At 44.3% G+C, this 16433-nt stretch overlaps 1 protein-coding gene across 2 annotated transcripts in view; it reads right to left on the bottom strand.

Moving 5' to 3' along the window:
* The window catches only part of LOC310863261 (sodium-coupled neutral amino acid transporter 3-like), a 150100-nt gene that overhangs the window by 39402 nt on the left and 94265 nt on the right, over positions 1-16433 (bottom strand). For both annotated transcript variants that reach the window (XM_083771469.1, XM_083771470.1), the window contains one exon: positions 15890-15971. In XM_083771469.1, coding sequence (XP_083627595.1) covers positions 15890-15971 — 82 coding nt within the window. The remainder of the gene's footprint in view (positions 1-15889; positions 15972-16433) is intronic.

Raw genomic sequence — 16433 nt, 5'->3', positions numbered from 1 at the left:
CAGAGGTGAAGACAGTGACCTCACAGAGTTTCTGCAGAGGTGAAGACAGTGACCTCACAGAGTTTCTGCGGAGGTGAAGCCAGTGACCTCACAGAGGTGAAGCAGAGGTGAAGCCAGTGACCTCACAGAGTTTCTGCAGAGGTGAAGACAGTGACCTCACAGAGTTTCTGCAGAGGTGAAGACAGTGACCTCACAGAGGTCCTGCAGAGGTTGTGACAGAGCATGTCGAGTGATAGCACAACCTCCACAGATCTGGAGGCAGGAATTATTTGTTATTAGCATTCTGACCTGAGATCAGATTCATACGAGGTTTCCACTGGACACACACTGTGTCTGATTAACCCATTCTGACCTGAGATCAGATTCATACGAGGTTTCCACTGGACACACACTGTGTCTGATTAACCCATTCTGACCTGAGATCAGATTCTAAAAATGTCAGTCGTTCTTCGATTTTTTCAAAAATAGCAGACCTACAAGCTCGTATCGCGCCACTCGGTGGCGCGCTATGAGCTTGTAGATCTGCTATTTTTCAATAGCTAAAGCATAACATGATGCTAACACCAACATGGGTTCCCGTTCAGAATGGGTTATTAGCAGCACCAATGCAATTCAAAGTGAATTTCATATGATGTATGCATATTATGAAAGGACGAAGAAGAAGAAGAAGAAGAATTTTATTCTATTTATTTATTTTTGCTTTGATTTAAAATAACTAAGACTTGTAGCAGAGTAGCAGACCAGCAGTTTTCTTAGGAGTTTGGTGGTACATAGTTAAAAACTGAATGCTGCTTCTCCTATACTGTAGTTTATTTCTGACTCTGGGGACAGAAACTTCACCTGCTCCAGGTGACATGAGGCGTGGATGATTTGTGATACAGCATGTGTTAACCATCCGGTGTGTTGTAACACAGAGCATGTAGAATCTCCATTCAGAAACGCTTCTGGAGAGGTGTAGTCTGGAGAGGTGTAGTCTCGTGTAGCCATACAAACTAGTATTCCACAATCTCCGAATGATATAATAGTCTACACCTCCCGAAATCCGAGTAAGGAAGTTGCCATTTCAGTTTACGAAAATATGTTTTAAAATATCTTTAGAGCTTCCCCCCCCCCTTTCTGCTAAGCAACAAGCTACTGTATATATATTATGCTTAGATAATTTCTATTTATATTAGGATAAATGTAAATGTGCGCAATTGCAAAGATGAAACGGAAGAGGCTCCACTTCCGCTTTATATTTTACTCATGACAGCTCTTCCGTTGCTCCAGACTGTATGACGGAAGCATTTATAGTTTACTCATGACAGCTCTTGCGTTGCTCCAGACTGTATGATGGAAGCATTTATATTTTACTCATGACAGCTCTTGCGTTGCTCCAGACTGTATGACGGAAGCATTTATATTTTACTCATGATCAGAGCTTCCGTTGCTCCAGACTGTATGACGGAAGCATTTATATTTTACTCATGATCAGAGCTTCCATTGCTCCAGACTGTATGACGGAAGCATTTATATTTTACTCATGATCAGAGCTTCCGTTGCTCCAGACTGTATGACGGAAGCATTTATATTTTACTCATGATCAGAGCTTCCGTTGCTCCAGACTGTATGACGGAAGCATTTATATTTTACTCATGATCAGAGCTTCCGTTGCTCCAGACTGTATGACGGAAGCATTTATATTTGACTCATGATCAGAGCTTCCGTTGCTCCAGACTGTATGACGGAAGCATTTATATTTGACTCATGATCAGAGCTTCCGTTGCTCCAGACTGTATGACGGAAGCATTTGGAAATTGCGAGAGGCAAACAGTCTGGTAACGTGAGACTAGGAGAGGTGTGACAGAGCATGTGAGTAGCAGAACACCTCCATTCATATAAAACAATAACAGGCCGTGTTCAAAGGTTTGTATCTAATCTGAAGCACAATAAGGAACACGATGTCCTCATGCTATCAGCTATAGGTCCGGGGATTCTTTATGTATAGTTTCATTATATAGATATTCCACTGTTACGCTCTTAGCCTACGCATGTTTCATGATAAATGCTTTTATGTATGTGATGTATTGCCATGCTTTTTGTTCTCCTTTTCGCTCTGGATCAACAGCGTCTGCTAAATGCCTAAATTGTAAATTGTATAATGTATCATATTGTCCATGTCGGGCAGAAACCTTGTATGTCCGACCGAAACCTTTACTAGGAAAAATAATAATAACTTGTGTTCCATTGGATCCACTGTAGTTATTATTTAGTTAAAGGCTCATGTTAATGCTAATAGTATAAAACCCACAGACACACTTAACACTCAGACCGCGGAAACTGAATTAATACGGTTTTAATTAGCCATGCGTCCGTTGCTAGACACATATCAATATGTTTCGAGCACTTTTTTTATTGAATACTTTCACTCGCCTTTCTACACACCCGGACAATATATCAAGCAGCTCAGAAAAATCCCACAACATTCCAGTCACTTGATCAAAAAAAAAAAAAGCCTCTCCCCCTCCCTTCCTGAAAACAGGCCTTGGAAAAGGTTTAGTCGTCCAATGCTATCAGCGTAGCGTCAGGGCTAATCAAGCGGCTTGATATCGTAGCACGCTTTGTGTTAACCATTTTCATTTATTTAAATAGCAAGAAAAACGTTGCTGATCTACAAGCTTGTAGATTAGCATGCTACTTTTGTGCAACTCTTTTGTACAACGAAGTATATCATTTACAAAAAAACAAAAAAGTTGAAATACGGAGTTACAAGGTTTTAAGCCTGACTGCGACGTTATGTGCGCAACGATGTCTTCAGCCACAGCTTTGCAGAGCAGTAGTTATAATAAAGTTATGAGTTAAACACTCCATTGTGTGTTCAGCCAAGAGGTTTAAACCCCCTCACTGGACTCATGTTGTCTCTCAGGTCCTGGCTAACCGAGGCTGGTTGTGACCTTAGAGTATATATATTTATAGAGAAGGCACCCAGAGGAAATCTTGAGGCGAAATGGACATAGTGGCCGAATGAAGGTATTGCAGCCTGTGGCCCCAAACACATGAACGCGCTGTCCGTTGACTATCATTGTACACGTTCACGACGGACGACGCTCGTGCGCGTTCAACGGCAGCGCGTTCATGTGTTTGGGGCCCACTCACCATTGCAATCCGTCCCAGAATGCACTCTGTTCCTACCCGGAAGGAGGAGTGAATCCGCCTCATGCGCTTTTGAGCAACTCAATGCAAGTGGATGGGAGGAGAACTCGGGTGTCTTCTCTATAGATATATATACTCTATGGTTGTGACATAATAGCCCCGGGGGTTACCATGTTGAGACTGTTTATTCTTAACCCTCGTACTGGCTCCATTGATCCACCTGATCTGTGCAGGGTTCAAGTGCACTGTGGGATGTGTTGGGTGGATGGGGGACATGTCCCTTGACAGCAGAGGAAGTCCCATGTCCTTTGAAGGAGCCATAGGTCCTTTGAAGGAGCCATAGGTCCTTTGAAGGAGCCATAGGTCCTTTGAAGGAGCCATAGGCCAGCAGGTCAAGATGATCAGCTTTCATTAGGGCCATGGTGGAAGGTATCTAAGTACATTTACTCACAGTATGTGTACTGTTACAAAATTGTATCCCCAATAAATCTATATATAAAAATATGAATAGCAGTAAGGGGATTATCGCCTATTCCTATAAATATGTTTATATTACAATAAACATCAGCTCAGTGTCCCACCTGACACCGGGAGGTCATTAGGGGGTAATAGGGGTTCAATCCTCGGCCAAATCATACCAAAGATTACCATGTTTAAATCATACCAAAGATTACCATGTTTAAATCATACCAAAGATTACCATGTTTAAATCATACCAAAGATTACCATGTTTAAATCATACCAAAGATTACCATGTTTAAATCATACCAAAGATTACCATGTTTAAATCATACCAAAGATTACCATGTTTAAATCATACCAAAGATTACCATGTTTAAATCATACCAAAGATTACCATGTTTAAATCATACCAAAGATTACCATGTTTAAATCATACCAAAGATTACCATGTTTAAATCATACCAAAGATTACCATGTTTAAATCATACCAAAGATTACCATGTTTAAATCATACCAAAGATTACCATGTTTAAATCATACCAAAGATGTTTACCATGGATACCATGTTTAACGCTCATTGTCATAATTATGACATGACGTTTCTGCAACAGAACAGAGACAGTTGTTAACAGGTGTAAATGTCCAGGGGGTGTACATGTACATAATCTAACATACTAAGGCCATGTCCATGAGGTGTACATAATGTGACATACTAAGGCCATGTCCATGAGGTGTTCTTAATCTGACATACTAAGGCCATGTCCATGAGGTGTTCTTAATCTGACATACTAAGGCCATGTCCATGAGGTGTACATAATGTGACATACTAAGGCCATGTCCATGAGGTGTCCATAATGTGACATACTAAGGCCATGTCCATGAGGTGTTCTTGTACGTATCAAGCTAAGGAAACAGGAGATAGACCAATGGGCCACGTCGCCCGGCCGTGAACCATTGGTTCCCATGGCTACATACTTATTTTCAATGAACACCTGTTTGGAATCACGCTTGACGTCATACTTAGATAGATAACACTGAAATAACACTCATCTCTCTGCAGCTGTCATACTGTACGTCCTGATCAGGGGGGCAGTCAGACAGATGTTTAACCAGGGGGGCAGTCAGACAGATATTTAACCAGGGGGGGCAGTCAGACAGATATTTAACCAGGGGGGCAGTCAGACAGATATTTAACCAGGGGGGCAGTCAGACAGATATTTAACCAGGGGGGGCAGTCAGACAGATATTTAACCAGGGGGGGCAGTCAGACAGATATTTAACCAGGGGGGGGGGCAGTCAGACAGATATTTAACCAGGGGGGGCAGTCAGACAGATATTTAACCAGGGGGGCAGTCAGACAGATATTTAACCAGGGGGGCAGTCAGACAGATATTTAACCAGGGGGGCAGTCAGACAGATATTTAACCAGGGGGGCAGTCAGACAGATATTTAACCAGGGGGGGCAGTCAGACAGATATTTAACCAGGGGGGGCAGTCAGACAGATATTTAACCAGGGGGGGGGGGCAGTCAGACAGATATTTAACCAGGGGGGGCAGTCAGACAGATATTTAACCAGGGGGGCAGTCAGACAGATATTTAACCAGGGGGGCAGTCAGACAGATATTTAACCAGGGGGGCAGTCAGACAGATATTTAACCAGGGGGGCAGTCAGACAGATATTTAACCAGGGGGGGCAGTCAGACAGATATTTAACCAGGGGGGCAGTCAGACAGATATTTAACCAGGGGGGCAGTCAGACAGATATTTAACCAGGGGGGCAGTCAGACAGATATTTAACCAGGGGGGCAGTCAGACAGATATTTAACCAGGGGGGGCAGTCAGACAGATATTTAACCAGGGGGGGCAGTCAGACAGATATTTAACCAGGGGGGCAGTCAGACAGATATTTAACCAGGGGGGCAGTCAGACAGATATTTAACCAGGGGGGCAGTCAGACAGATATTTAACCAGGGGGGCAGTCAGACAGATATTTAACCAGGGGGGCAGTCAGACAGATATTTAACCAGGGGGGCAGTCAGACAGATATTTAACCAGGGGGGCAGTCAGACAGATATTTAACCAGGGGGGCAGTCAGACAGAGATTTAACCAGGGGGGCAGTCAGACAGAGATTTAACCAGGGGGGCAGTCAGACAGATATTTAACCAGGGGGGCAGTCAGACAGATATTTAACCAGGGGGGCAGTCAGACAGATATTTAACCAGGGGGGCAGTCAGACAGATATTTAACCAGGGGGGCAGTCAGACAGATATTTAACCAGGGGGGCAGTCAGACAGATATTTAACCAGGGGGGCAGTCAGACAGAGATTTAACCAGGGGGGCAGTCAGACAGAGATTTAACCAGGGGGGCAGTCAGACAGATATTTAACCAGGGGGGCAGTCAGACAGATATTTAACCAGGGGGGCAGTCAGACAGATATTTAACCAGGGGGGCAGTCAGACAGATATTTAACCAGGGGGGCAGTCAGACACATATTTAACCAGGGGGGCAGTCAGACAGATATTTAACCAGGGGGGCAGTCAGACAGATGTTTAACCAGGGGGGCAGTCAGACAGATATTTAACCAGGGGGGCAGTCAGACAGATATTTAACCAGGGGGGCAGTCAGACAGATATTTAACCAGGGGGGCAGTCAGACAGATATTTAACCAGGGGGGCAGTCAGACAGATATTTAACCAGGGGGGCAGTCAGACAGATATTTAACCAGGGGGGCAGTCAGACAGATATTTAACCAGGGGGGGGCAGTCAGACAGATATTTAATCAGGGGGGCAGTCAGACAGATATTTAACCAGGGGGGCAGTCAGACAGATATTTAACCAGTGGGGCAGTCAGACAGATATTTAACCAGGGGGGCAGTCAGACAGATATTTAACCAGGGGGGCAGTCAGACAGATATTTAACCAGCGGGGCAGTCAGAGAGATATTTAACCAGGGGGGGCAGTCAGACAGATATTTAACCAGGGGGGCAGTCAGACAGATATTTAACCAGGGGGGGGCAGTCAGACAGATATTTAATCAGGGGGGCAGTCAGACAGATATTTAACCAGGGGGGCAGTCAGACAGATATTTAACCAGTGGGGCAGTCAGACAGATATTTAACCAGGGGGGCAGTCAGACAGATATTTAACCAGGGGGGCAGTCAGACAGATATTTAACCAGGGGGACAGTCAGACAGATATTTAACCAGGGGGGCAGTCAGACAGATATTTAACCAGGGGGGCAGTCAGACAGATATTTAACCAGGGGGACAGTCAGACAGATATTTAACCAGGGGGGCAGTCAGACAGATATTTAACCAGTGGGGCAGTCAGACAGATATTTAACCAGGGGGGCAGTCAGACAGATATATAACCAGGGGCGCAGTCAGACAGATATTTAACCAGGGGGGCAGTCAGACAGATATTTAACCAGGGGGGCAGTCAGACAGATATTTAACCAGGGGGGGCAGTCAGACAGATATTTAACCAGGGGGGCAGTCAGACAGATATTTAACCAGGGGGGCAGTCAGACAGATATTTAACCCGGGGAACGCTTTGTCCATATTTTTTACAGTCTATGGTCCTGATGCATTCGCCTCATGGAGACTTGTTGCTAGAACACATCAACGTTCAGATGATTTGTGTTGTGTTGTTTGGGAGGCCTGTGGTCGTCCCGGGTAGGTCGCCTCAGTGCTCTATGCTTCCTCTCCTGTACTCTACACCAAGAAAAGAGCCAATCTGCAAGCTCCCAGCGCCTCGCGTTGAGACACTGAATCTTCAACTCAGAATATGTATATAAAATAGGGCTTAAGAGTTTAACCCATTTTGATCGGGAACCCGTTTTGGTGTTATGTTATGTTATGTAGCTATTGAAAAATAGCAGACCTACAAGCTCATAGCGCGCCACCGAGTGGCGCGCTATGAGCTTGTAGGTCTGCTATTTTTGAAAAATCGAAGAGCGACTGACATAGAAGACATATTTAGAATCTGATCTCAGGTCAGAATGGGTTAAGAGTTTAATAAGACTAATCGATTTAGCTGAAATATATATATTGAACAAAAATAATCTGAATGAGAATGAACTCCCACCACCACCTCACAGGCTATTTAACCACCCACACCACCACCTCACAGGCTATTTAACCACCCACACCACCACCTCACAGGCTATTTAACCACCCAGACCACCACCTCACAGGCTATTTAACCACCCACACCACCACCTCCTCACAGGCTATTTAACCACCCACACCACCACCTCACAGGCTATTTAACCACCCACACCACCACCACCTCACAGGCTATTTAACCACCCACACCACCACCTCACAGGCTATTTAACCACCCACACCACCACCTCACAGGCTATTTAACCACCCAGACCACCACCTCACAGGCTATTTAACCACCCACACCACCACCTCCTCACAGGCTATTTAACCCACACCACCACCACCTCACAGGCTATTTAACCACCCACACCACCACCTCACAGGCTATTTAACCACCCAGACCACCACCTCACAGGCTATTTAACCACCCACACCACCCCCACCTCACAGGCTATTTAACCACCCACACCACCACCACCTCACATGCTATTTAACCACCACCACCACCACCACCTCACAGGCTATTTAACCACCCACACCACCACCACCTCACAGGCTATTTAACCACCACCACCACCACCACCTCACAGGCTATTTAACCACCACCACCACCACCACCTCACAGGCTATTTAACCACCACCACCACCACCACCTCACAGGCTATTTAACCACCACCACCACCACCACCTCACAGGCTATTTAACCACCCACACCACCACCTCCTCACAGGCTATTTAACCACCCACACCACCACCTCACAGGCTATTTAACCACCCACACCACCACCACCTCACAGGCTATTTAACCACCCACACCACCACCACCTCACAGGCTATTTAACCACCCACACCACCACCACCTCACAGGCTATTTAACCACCCACACCACCACCACCTCACAGGCTATTTAACCACCCACACCACCACCACCTCACAGGCTATTTAACCACCCACACCACCACCACCTCACAGGCTATTTAACCACCCACACCACCACCACCTCACAGGCTATTTAAAGGACATAAACACACCACCACCACCACCACCTCACAGGCTATTTAACCACCACCACCACCACCACCTCACAGGCTATTTAACCACCCACACCACCACCACCTCACAGGCTATTTAACCACCCACACCACCACCACCTCACAGGCTATTTAACCACCCACACCACCACCACCTCACAGGCTATTTAACCACCCACCCACACCACCACCTCACAGGCTATTTAACCACCCACACCACCACCTCACAGGCTATTTAACCACCCACCCACACCACCACCTCACAGGCTATTTAACCACCCACACCACCACCACCTCACAGGCTATTTAACCACCCACCCACACCACCACCTCACAGGCTATTTAACCACCCACACCACCCCCACCTCACAGGCTATTTAACCACCCACACCACCCCCACCTCACAGGCTATTTAACCACCACCACCACCACCACCTCACAGGCTATTTAACCACCACCACCACCACCTCCTCACAGGCTATTTAACCACCCACACCACCACCACCTCACAGGCTATTTAACCACCCACACCACCACCACCTCACAGGCTATTTAACCACCCACACCACCACCACCTCACAGGCTATTTAACCACCCACACCACCACCACCTCACAGGCTATTTAACCACCCACACCACCACCTCACAGGCTATTTAACCACCCACACCACCACCTCACAGGCTATTTAACCACCACCACCACCTCACAGGCTATTTAACCACCCACACCACCTCCTCACAGGCTATTTAACCACCCACACCACCACCTCACAGGCTATTTAACCACCACCACCACCTCACAGGCTATTTAACCACCCACACCACCTCCTCACAGGCTATTTAACCACCCACACCACCACCACCTCACAGGCTATTTAACCACCCACACCACCACCTCCTCACAGGCTATTTAACCACCCACACCACCACCTCCTCACAGGCTATTTAACCACCCACACCACCACCTCCTCACAGGCTATTTAACCACCCACACCACCACCTCCTCACAGGCTATTTAACCACCCACACCACCACCACCTCACAGGCTATTTAACCACCCACACCACCACCACCTCACAGGCTATTTAACCACCCACACCACCACCACCTCACAGGCTATTTAACCACCCACACCACCACCACCACCTCACAGGCTATTTAACCACCCACACCACCACCACCTCACAGGCTATTTAACCACCCACACCACCACCACCTCACAGGCTATTTAACCACCCACACCACCACCACCTCACAGGCTATTTAACCACCCACACCACCACCACCTCCTCACAGGCTATTTAACCACCCACACCACCACCACCTCACAGGCTATTTAACCACCCACACCACCACCACCTCACAGGCTATTTAACCACCCACACCACCACCACCTCACAGGCTATTTAACCACCCACACCACCACCTCACAGGCTATTTAACCACCACCACCACCACCACCTCACAGGCTATTTAACCACCCACACCACCACCACCACCTCACAGGCTATTTAACCACCCACACCACCTCCTCACAGGCTATTTAACCACCCACACCACCACCACCTCACAGGCTATTTAACCACCCACACCACCACCTCACAGGCTATTTAACCACCCACACCACCACCACCTCACAGGCTATTTAACCACCCACACCACCACCACCTCACAGGCTATTTAACCACCCACACCACCACCTCACAGGCTATTTAACCACCCACACCACCACCTCACAGGCTATTTAACCACCCACACCACCACCTCACAGGCTATTTAACCACCCACACCACCACCACCTCACAGGCTATGTAACCACCCACACCACCACCACCTCACAGGCTATTTAAAGGACATAAACATCCAGAGTGAGAGATCTAGTCTCTCTGCCACCCACACCACCACCTCACAGGCTATTTAAAGGACATAAACACAGTTGTCTCCTTCTGTTCTGGAACTCTGACGCCACGGAGGGCTTGGAAACCCCGGAGGCGTGGTTGGAAGTATACTCAGATTTTATTTTTTATTTTTTACTATTACTGTATGTCATTTTTACTTTATTACTTTATTACTATTACTATTACTACATGACTGTATGTCATTTTTACTTTATTACTTTATTACTATTACTATTACTACATGACTGTATGTCATTTTTACTTTATTACTTTATTACTATTACTATTACTATTACTGTATGTCATTTTTACTTTATTACTTTATTAATATTACTATTACTACATGACTGTATGTCATTTTTACTTTATTACTTTATTAATATTACTATTACTATTAGTGTATGTCATTTTTACTTTATTACTTTATTACTATTACTATTACTACATGACTGTATGTCATTTTTTTGTGTACGAATACACATGTATTTTGTCCATTAACCTGGTAGCCTGATTACGACTGGACTGGCTGTATTTGGTCTCCCTGTTCTATTGAGACCACAATCCTGTTTATTTAATCAGACCAGTGTGTGTCCAGTGGAAACCTCGTATGAATCTGATCTCAGGTCAGAATGGGTTAATCAGACCAGTGTGTGTCCAGTGGAAACCTGGTATGAATCTGATCTCAGGTCAGAATGGGTTAATCAGACCAGTGTGTGTCCAGTGGAAACCTGGTATGAATCTGATCTCAGGTCAGAATGGGTTAACCCATTCTGACCTGAGAATGGGAATGGGAATGGGTTAACCCATTCTGACCTGAGATCAGATTCATACCAGGTTTCCACTGGACACACACTGGTCTGATTAAGGCAGTAGGCACACACTGTATTAGTTCATTTCCACCCCTGGTTGCTGGCTTCTGTGTAACTGTAAATGTGACCATGGGGCTGCTGTAGCCGTTATACTTGACCTCTGGGGCTGGACCCATATCTCACCAGCTGCTGTTGTCATTTAAGCATACACACATGTGTGTGCGTGTTTGTGTGTCTGTGTGTGTGTGTGTGTGTGTGTGTGTGTGTGTGTGTGTGTGTGTGTGTGCGCGTGCGTGTGTGTGTGTGTGTGTGTGTGTGTGTGTGTGTGTGTGTGTGTGTGTGTGTGTGTGTGTGTGTGTGTGTGTGTGTGTGTGTGTGTGTGTGTGTGTGTGTGTGCGTGCGTGCACGTGTGTGAATGACATGTGTGAGCTTGTCTAAACGGACAAGCTCACACATGCTCGCACCCTGCATAGTCAAACATGAGTGGCATGCCTTTACATTAGCTCTGTCTCTACATATGATTTACATTAGCTCTGTCTCTCCATATGATTTACATTAGCTCTGTCTCTCCATATGATTTCCACGCTGAAAGTTCACACGGCGTTCTTTATTTACAGTACAGCCCTGCTGCTCACTGAGATTCATATCAATAGATACAGTACAGCCCTGCTGCTCACTGAGATTCATATCAATAGATACAGTACAGCCCTGCTGCTCACTGAGATTCATATCAATAAGCTATACAGTAACACAGAGACAGGAAAGGTGGACAAAGCACAGGGTAACAAGAGGGCAAACTGTACGTCCTGTACGACCATAGGAGTCAAAGCGGTGACACAAAGAAGGCCTTTAACCCTCTAAGACCCGCATTAATTTCTACTTGCAAAAAATAGATTTCAACCTTACTACTACTTTGTACTACTAGGACTTAAGGTCATTACACACTGGCGAATTGGCGACGCGATATATTCGTGCGAATAATTCGCATTTAAAAAAAAACAATTGAAGTCCATGCAAGCTTCCATTGATTGATTGATTGAAATATTTATTAACAGTTTGTAGAATTTACAGTACATTTTAAGCACAAACTCAATACAAAGACTGTCAACTGTGAGTGGACGACCCAATTAAGCATTACACTTGTTTACAACAGGGTCCACATTGTTCAATTCATCAACACATCAGTGGCGAATGTGCGAATGTGCGAAAATGCGACCGTTTTCGCTTTTATTTGTTCGCTCTGGTGTCGTATTTTGCAGAGATTCGCAGGCGAACTGCAACATGCAATATTTCGCATTTTCAGATCGCTTATTCGCATCGCGTCGCTAATTCGCCAGTGTGTAATGACCTTTAGACTAAAGAATATGTTAAAAAAAATAAAAAAATAAAGTTTGATGAAAGATTTATAATAATTATATAATAATTATATAATAATATCATAAATTCATAATTTACATTTGGGGGATATCTTTCACAATAATGAATAAAACATGTTCTAGACATTCTAATGATCACAAAAAAATCATATATTACAATTATTTACCTACTTTTATTAGGGTAAAGGTCAAAAGTCTTAGGTTAAAAAAATGTCCAGACATTTTTAATTTGTGTGAATTTCAGCCTCTGTGGGGGGTATTTATATGCCAATATCATGACCAATGGCATTGAAATGGCATTGCAATGAACATCACTGATGACGTTTAGGTGAAAAAAAAACAGAATTTTTTTTTATTTAGTAATTAAATAAAATAAAATTGTTGCTAAAAAGCAACGCTGGGTCTTAGAGGGTTAGCAGCCATGTGGTAAAGAAGGCCTTTAGCAGCCAGGTGGTAGGCTATGCACCCCAACTATTCAGCCATCAATCGCACCCCCGACCTACAAGTTTGTTCTATCTAGTGGATAAGTGTTTCCTAAACGTTGCCAACATTGGTGGGCTGTGGGGGGGGGAGGGGGGAGGAGGGGGGGCAATTCTGCCATATGAGCCTGCAAACTCGAGTGCTTGTTTTTAGATTTGGCCAGGTGAGTTAACCCATTCTGACCTGAGATCAGATTCATACGAGGTTTTCCTGCACTGGACACACACTGGTCTGATGAACCCATTCTGACCTGAGATCAGATTCATACGAGGTTTTCCACTGGACACACACTGGTCTGATGAACCCATTCTGACCTGAGATCAGATTCATACGAGGTTTCCCACTGGACACACACTGGTCTGATGAACCCATTCTGACCTGAGATCAGATTCAAAAAAATGTCAGTCGTTCTTCGATTTTTCAAAAATAGCAGACCTACAAGCTCGTAGCGCGCCACTCGGTGGCGCGCTATGAGCTTGTAGATCTGCTATTTTTCAATAGCTAAAGCATAACATGATGCTAAAATGGGTTACCGTTCAGAATGAGTTAAGCTGGGTCCACTTCAGCCATGTTTATACGCCCCCATGTGCACTAGTACCACATATGCCTTTGTGGAGTGGAACACATTCCCTGATACCTTCCCAAAAACCTGCAGGCCGGGCCCCTCCTTTTGCTTAGCCAATAGCCAGCCACCAACGTAGGTCACACCGCGTGCTTTGGATTCATGGGTGGTGACATTTTTATGACTGTTCCAACGTGACTGACAAGACCTCCAGACTCCAGAGAACATGTTACATTGACTGGCCTTAACCCATTCTGAACGGGAACCCCTTTTGGTGTTAGCATTACGTTATGCTTTAGCTATTTAAAAATACCAGATCTACAAGCTCATAGCACGCCACCGAGTGGCGTGCTACGAGCTTGTAGATCTGCTATTTTTTGAAAGATCGAAGAGCGACTGACATAGAATACATTTTTTAGAATCTGATCTCAGGTCGGAATGGAAAACTGTCAGGATGTAGAAGACATTTTTTTAACGTGATCTCAGGTCAGAATGGGTTTTAATATGTGTGTGTTTGCAGATACAGTACATTTTTTTAACGTGATCTCAGGTCAGAATGGGTTTTAATATGTGTGTGTGTGCAGATACAGTACATTTTTTTAATGTGATCTCAGGTCAGAATGGGTTTTAATATGTGTGTGTGTGCAGATACAGTACGTGTGCACTGTGCACCACTCCACTCATGGCGAGGCGACACCTCGGTGCGGCGCTTCTTTTCAAAACGAAAGCATGCTTAATCTATTCCATCATGCAGAGAACTGAATGTAGGACAGACAAGTGATACAATGGGCTGTATTTTGCGTGTCTTAAGTACCAGGTCTTATTACCTAACTTGAATAAACTAAAGACCTGGAGGCGTGATCAAATGCCATTAGGCTATTCTGAGTAGCCAAAGAGCATTGACCACGCCTCCAGGTCTTTAGTTTACTCAAGTTAGGGAATAAGACCTGGTACTTAAGTTAGGGAATAAGACCTGGTACTTAAGTTAGGGAATAAGACCTGGTACTTAAGTTAGGGAATAAGACCTGGTACTTAAGTTAGGGAATAAGACCTGGTACTTAAGTTAGGGAATAAGACCTGGTACTTAAGTTAGGGAATAAGACCTGGTACTTAAGACACGCAGAATACAGCTCAATGGATCTATAAGCATTGTAGATCTGCTCTTTTTGGTACACGACACCGTGATACCACAGAGCCTAAACCAAGTAGGCGTGAGCGTATTTCTGGCTTTGCGTCTCATTCAACCTTTAGCAGCCTAAATAATCACTTTACGTTACTGTACGTTACGTTACTGTCATGTTTACTGTTTCCTGAATCGTGATGCCAAGGAAGTGACTTTCTTGCAATGTTTCAGAAAGTTTGTTCTTTCTGAAACATTATTGTAAAGTTATTGTAAAGTTGTTGTAAAGTTGTTGTAAAGTTGTTGTAAAGTTGTTGTAAAGTTATTGTAAAGTTGTTGTAAAGTTATTGTAAAGTTATTGTAAAGTTATTGTAAAGTTATTGTAAAGTTGTTGTAAAGTTGTTGTAAAGTTATTGTAAAGTTATTGTAAAGTTGTTGTAAAGTTATTGTAAAGTTGTTGTAAAGTTATTGTAAAGTTGTTGTAAAGTTATTGTAAAGTTATTGTAAAGTTATTGTAAAGTTGTTGTAAAGTTGTTGTAAAGTTGTTGTAAAGTTATTGTAAAGTTATTGTAAAGTTATTGTAAAGTTATTGTAAAGTTGTCCCATAAGTGTTGCTCATCCTTCTTCTAATCACTTATGCTCTATTTTATAGTTTTACAATAAAAAAACCCATTAAAACAGTTTAAAATAATTGATATTATTATCACACCACAATAATAATCTTCACAATATCCAATATCGGTCCAAAATATTATGATATTTGATCAACGCAACTTTAACATTATATGCCATGTCATGTGGCGACAGCAACCTGCTATTCTTTAAACAAAATATGGAAGGAAATAACATTTTGAACATTTCCACCTATAATGACATAACCAACATAGAGACAGTAGGCAGTACTCACTCAGCGCTGGGGTCTGCTTTCAGGAATGCTTGGATGACAAGCGGTAACTCTGACTTCACAATGAAGAGGTAGCTGGACATAGCTGGAACAGAAACAGTGCATTTAAATGTATATCGTACAGTATGTGTGTGTGTGTGTGTGTGTGTGTGTGTGTGTGTGTGTGTGTGTGTGTGTGTGTGTGTGTGTGTGTGTGTGTGTGTGTGTGTGTGTGTGACTGACTGTGTGCGTGCGTGCGTGCGAGCAGCAAGAACGGTGTGTGGATATTCTATTATGTTTGTGTATGGAAGGAATACATTTCTAGTAGGAACAGTGGCTGATTGAAGGCTTATATTATGGTGCCTCAACACTGAGCCACGCTCTTCGCCAGGGGCAAGGCAATGCTTTATTCATTATTAATCATAAGTGACCAGGGGCAAGGCACTGCTTTATGCACTGCCATGTGTATACAGTATCATTATTAATCATAAGTGACCAGGGGCAAGGCAATGCTTTATGTACTGCCATGTGTATACAGTATCATTATTAACCATAAGTGACCAGGGGC

The sequence above is a fragment of the Protomyctophum parallelum genome, assembly GCF_964188405.1.
Source record: "Protomyctophum parallelum genome assembly, chromosome: 8".
Classification (NCBI taxonomy): Eukaryota; Metazoa; Chordata; class Actinopteri; order Myctophiformes; family Myctophidae; genus Protomyctophum; species Protomyctophum parallelum.
Note: the sequence above shows the minus strand (reverse complement) of the source record. Positions and strands in the feature narration are given on the sequence as shown.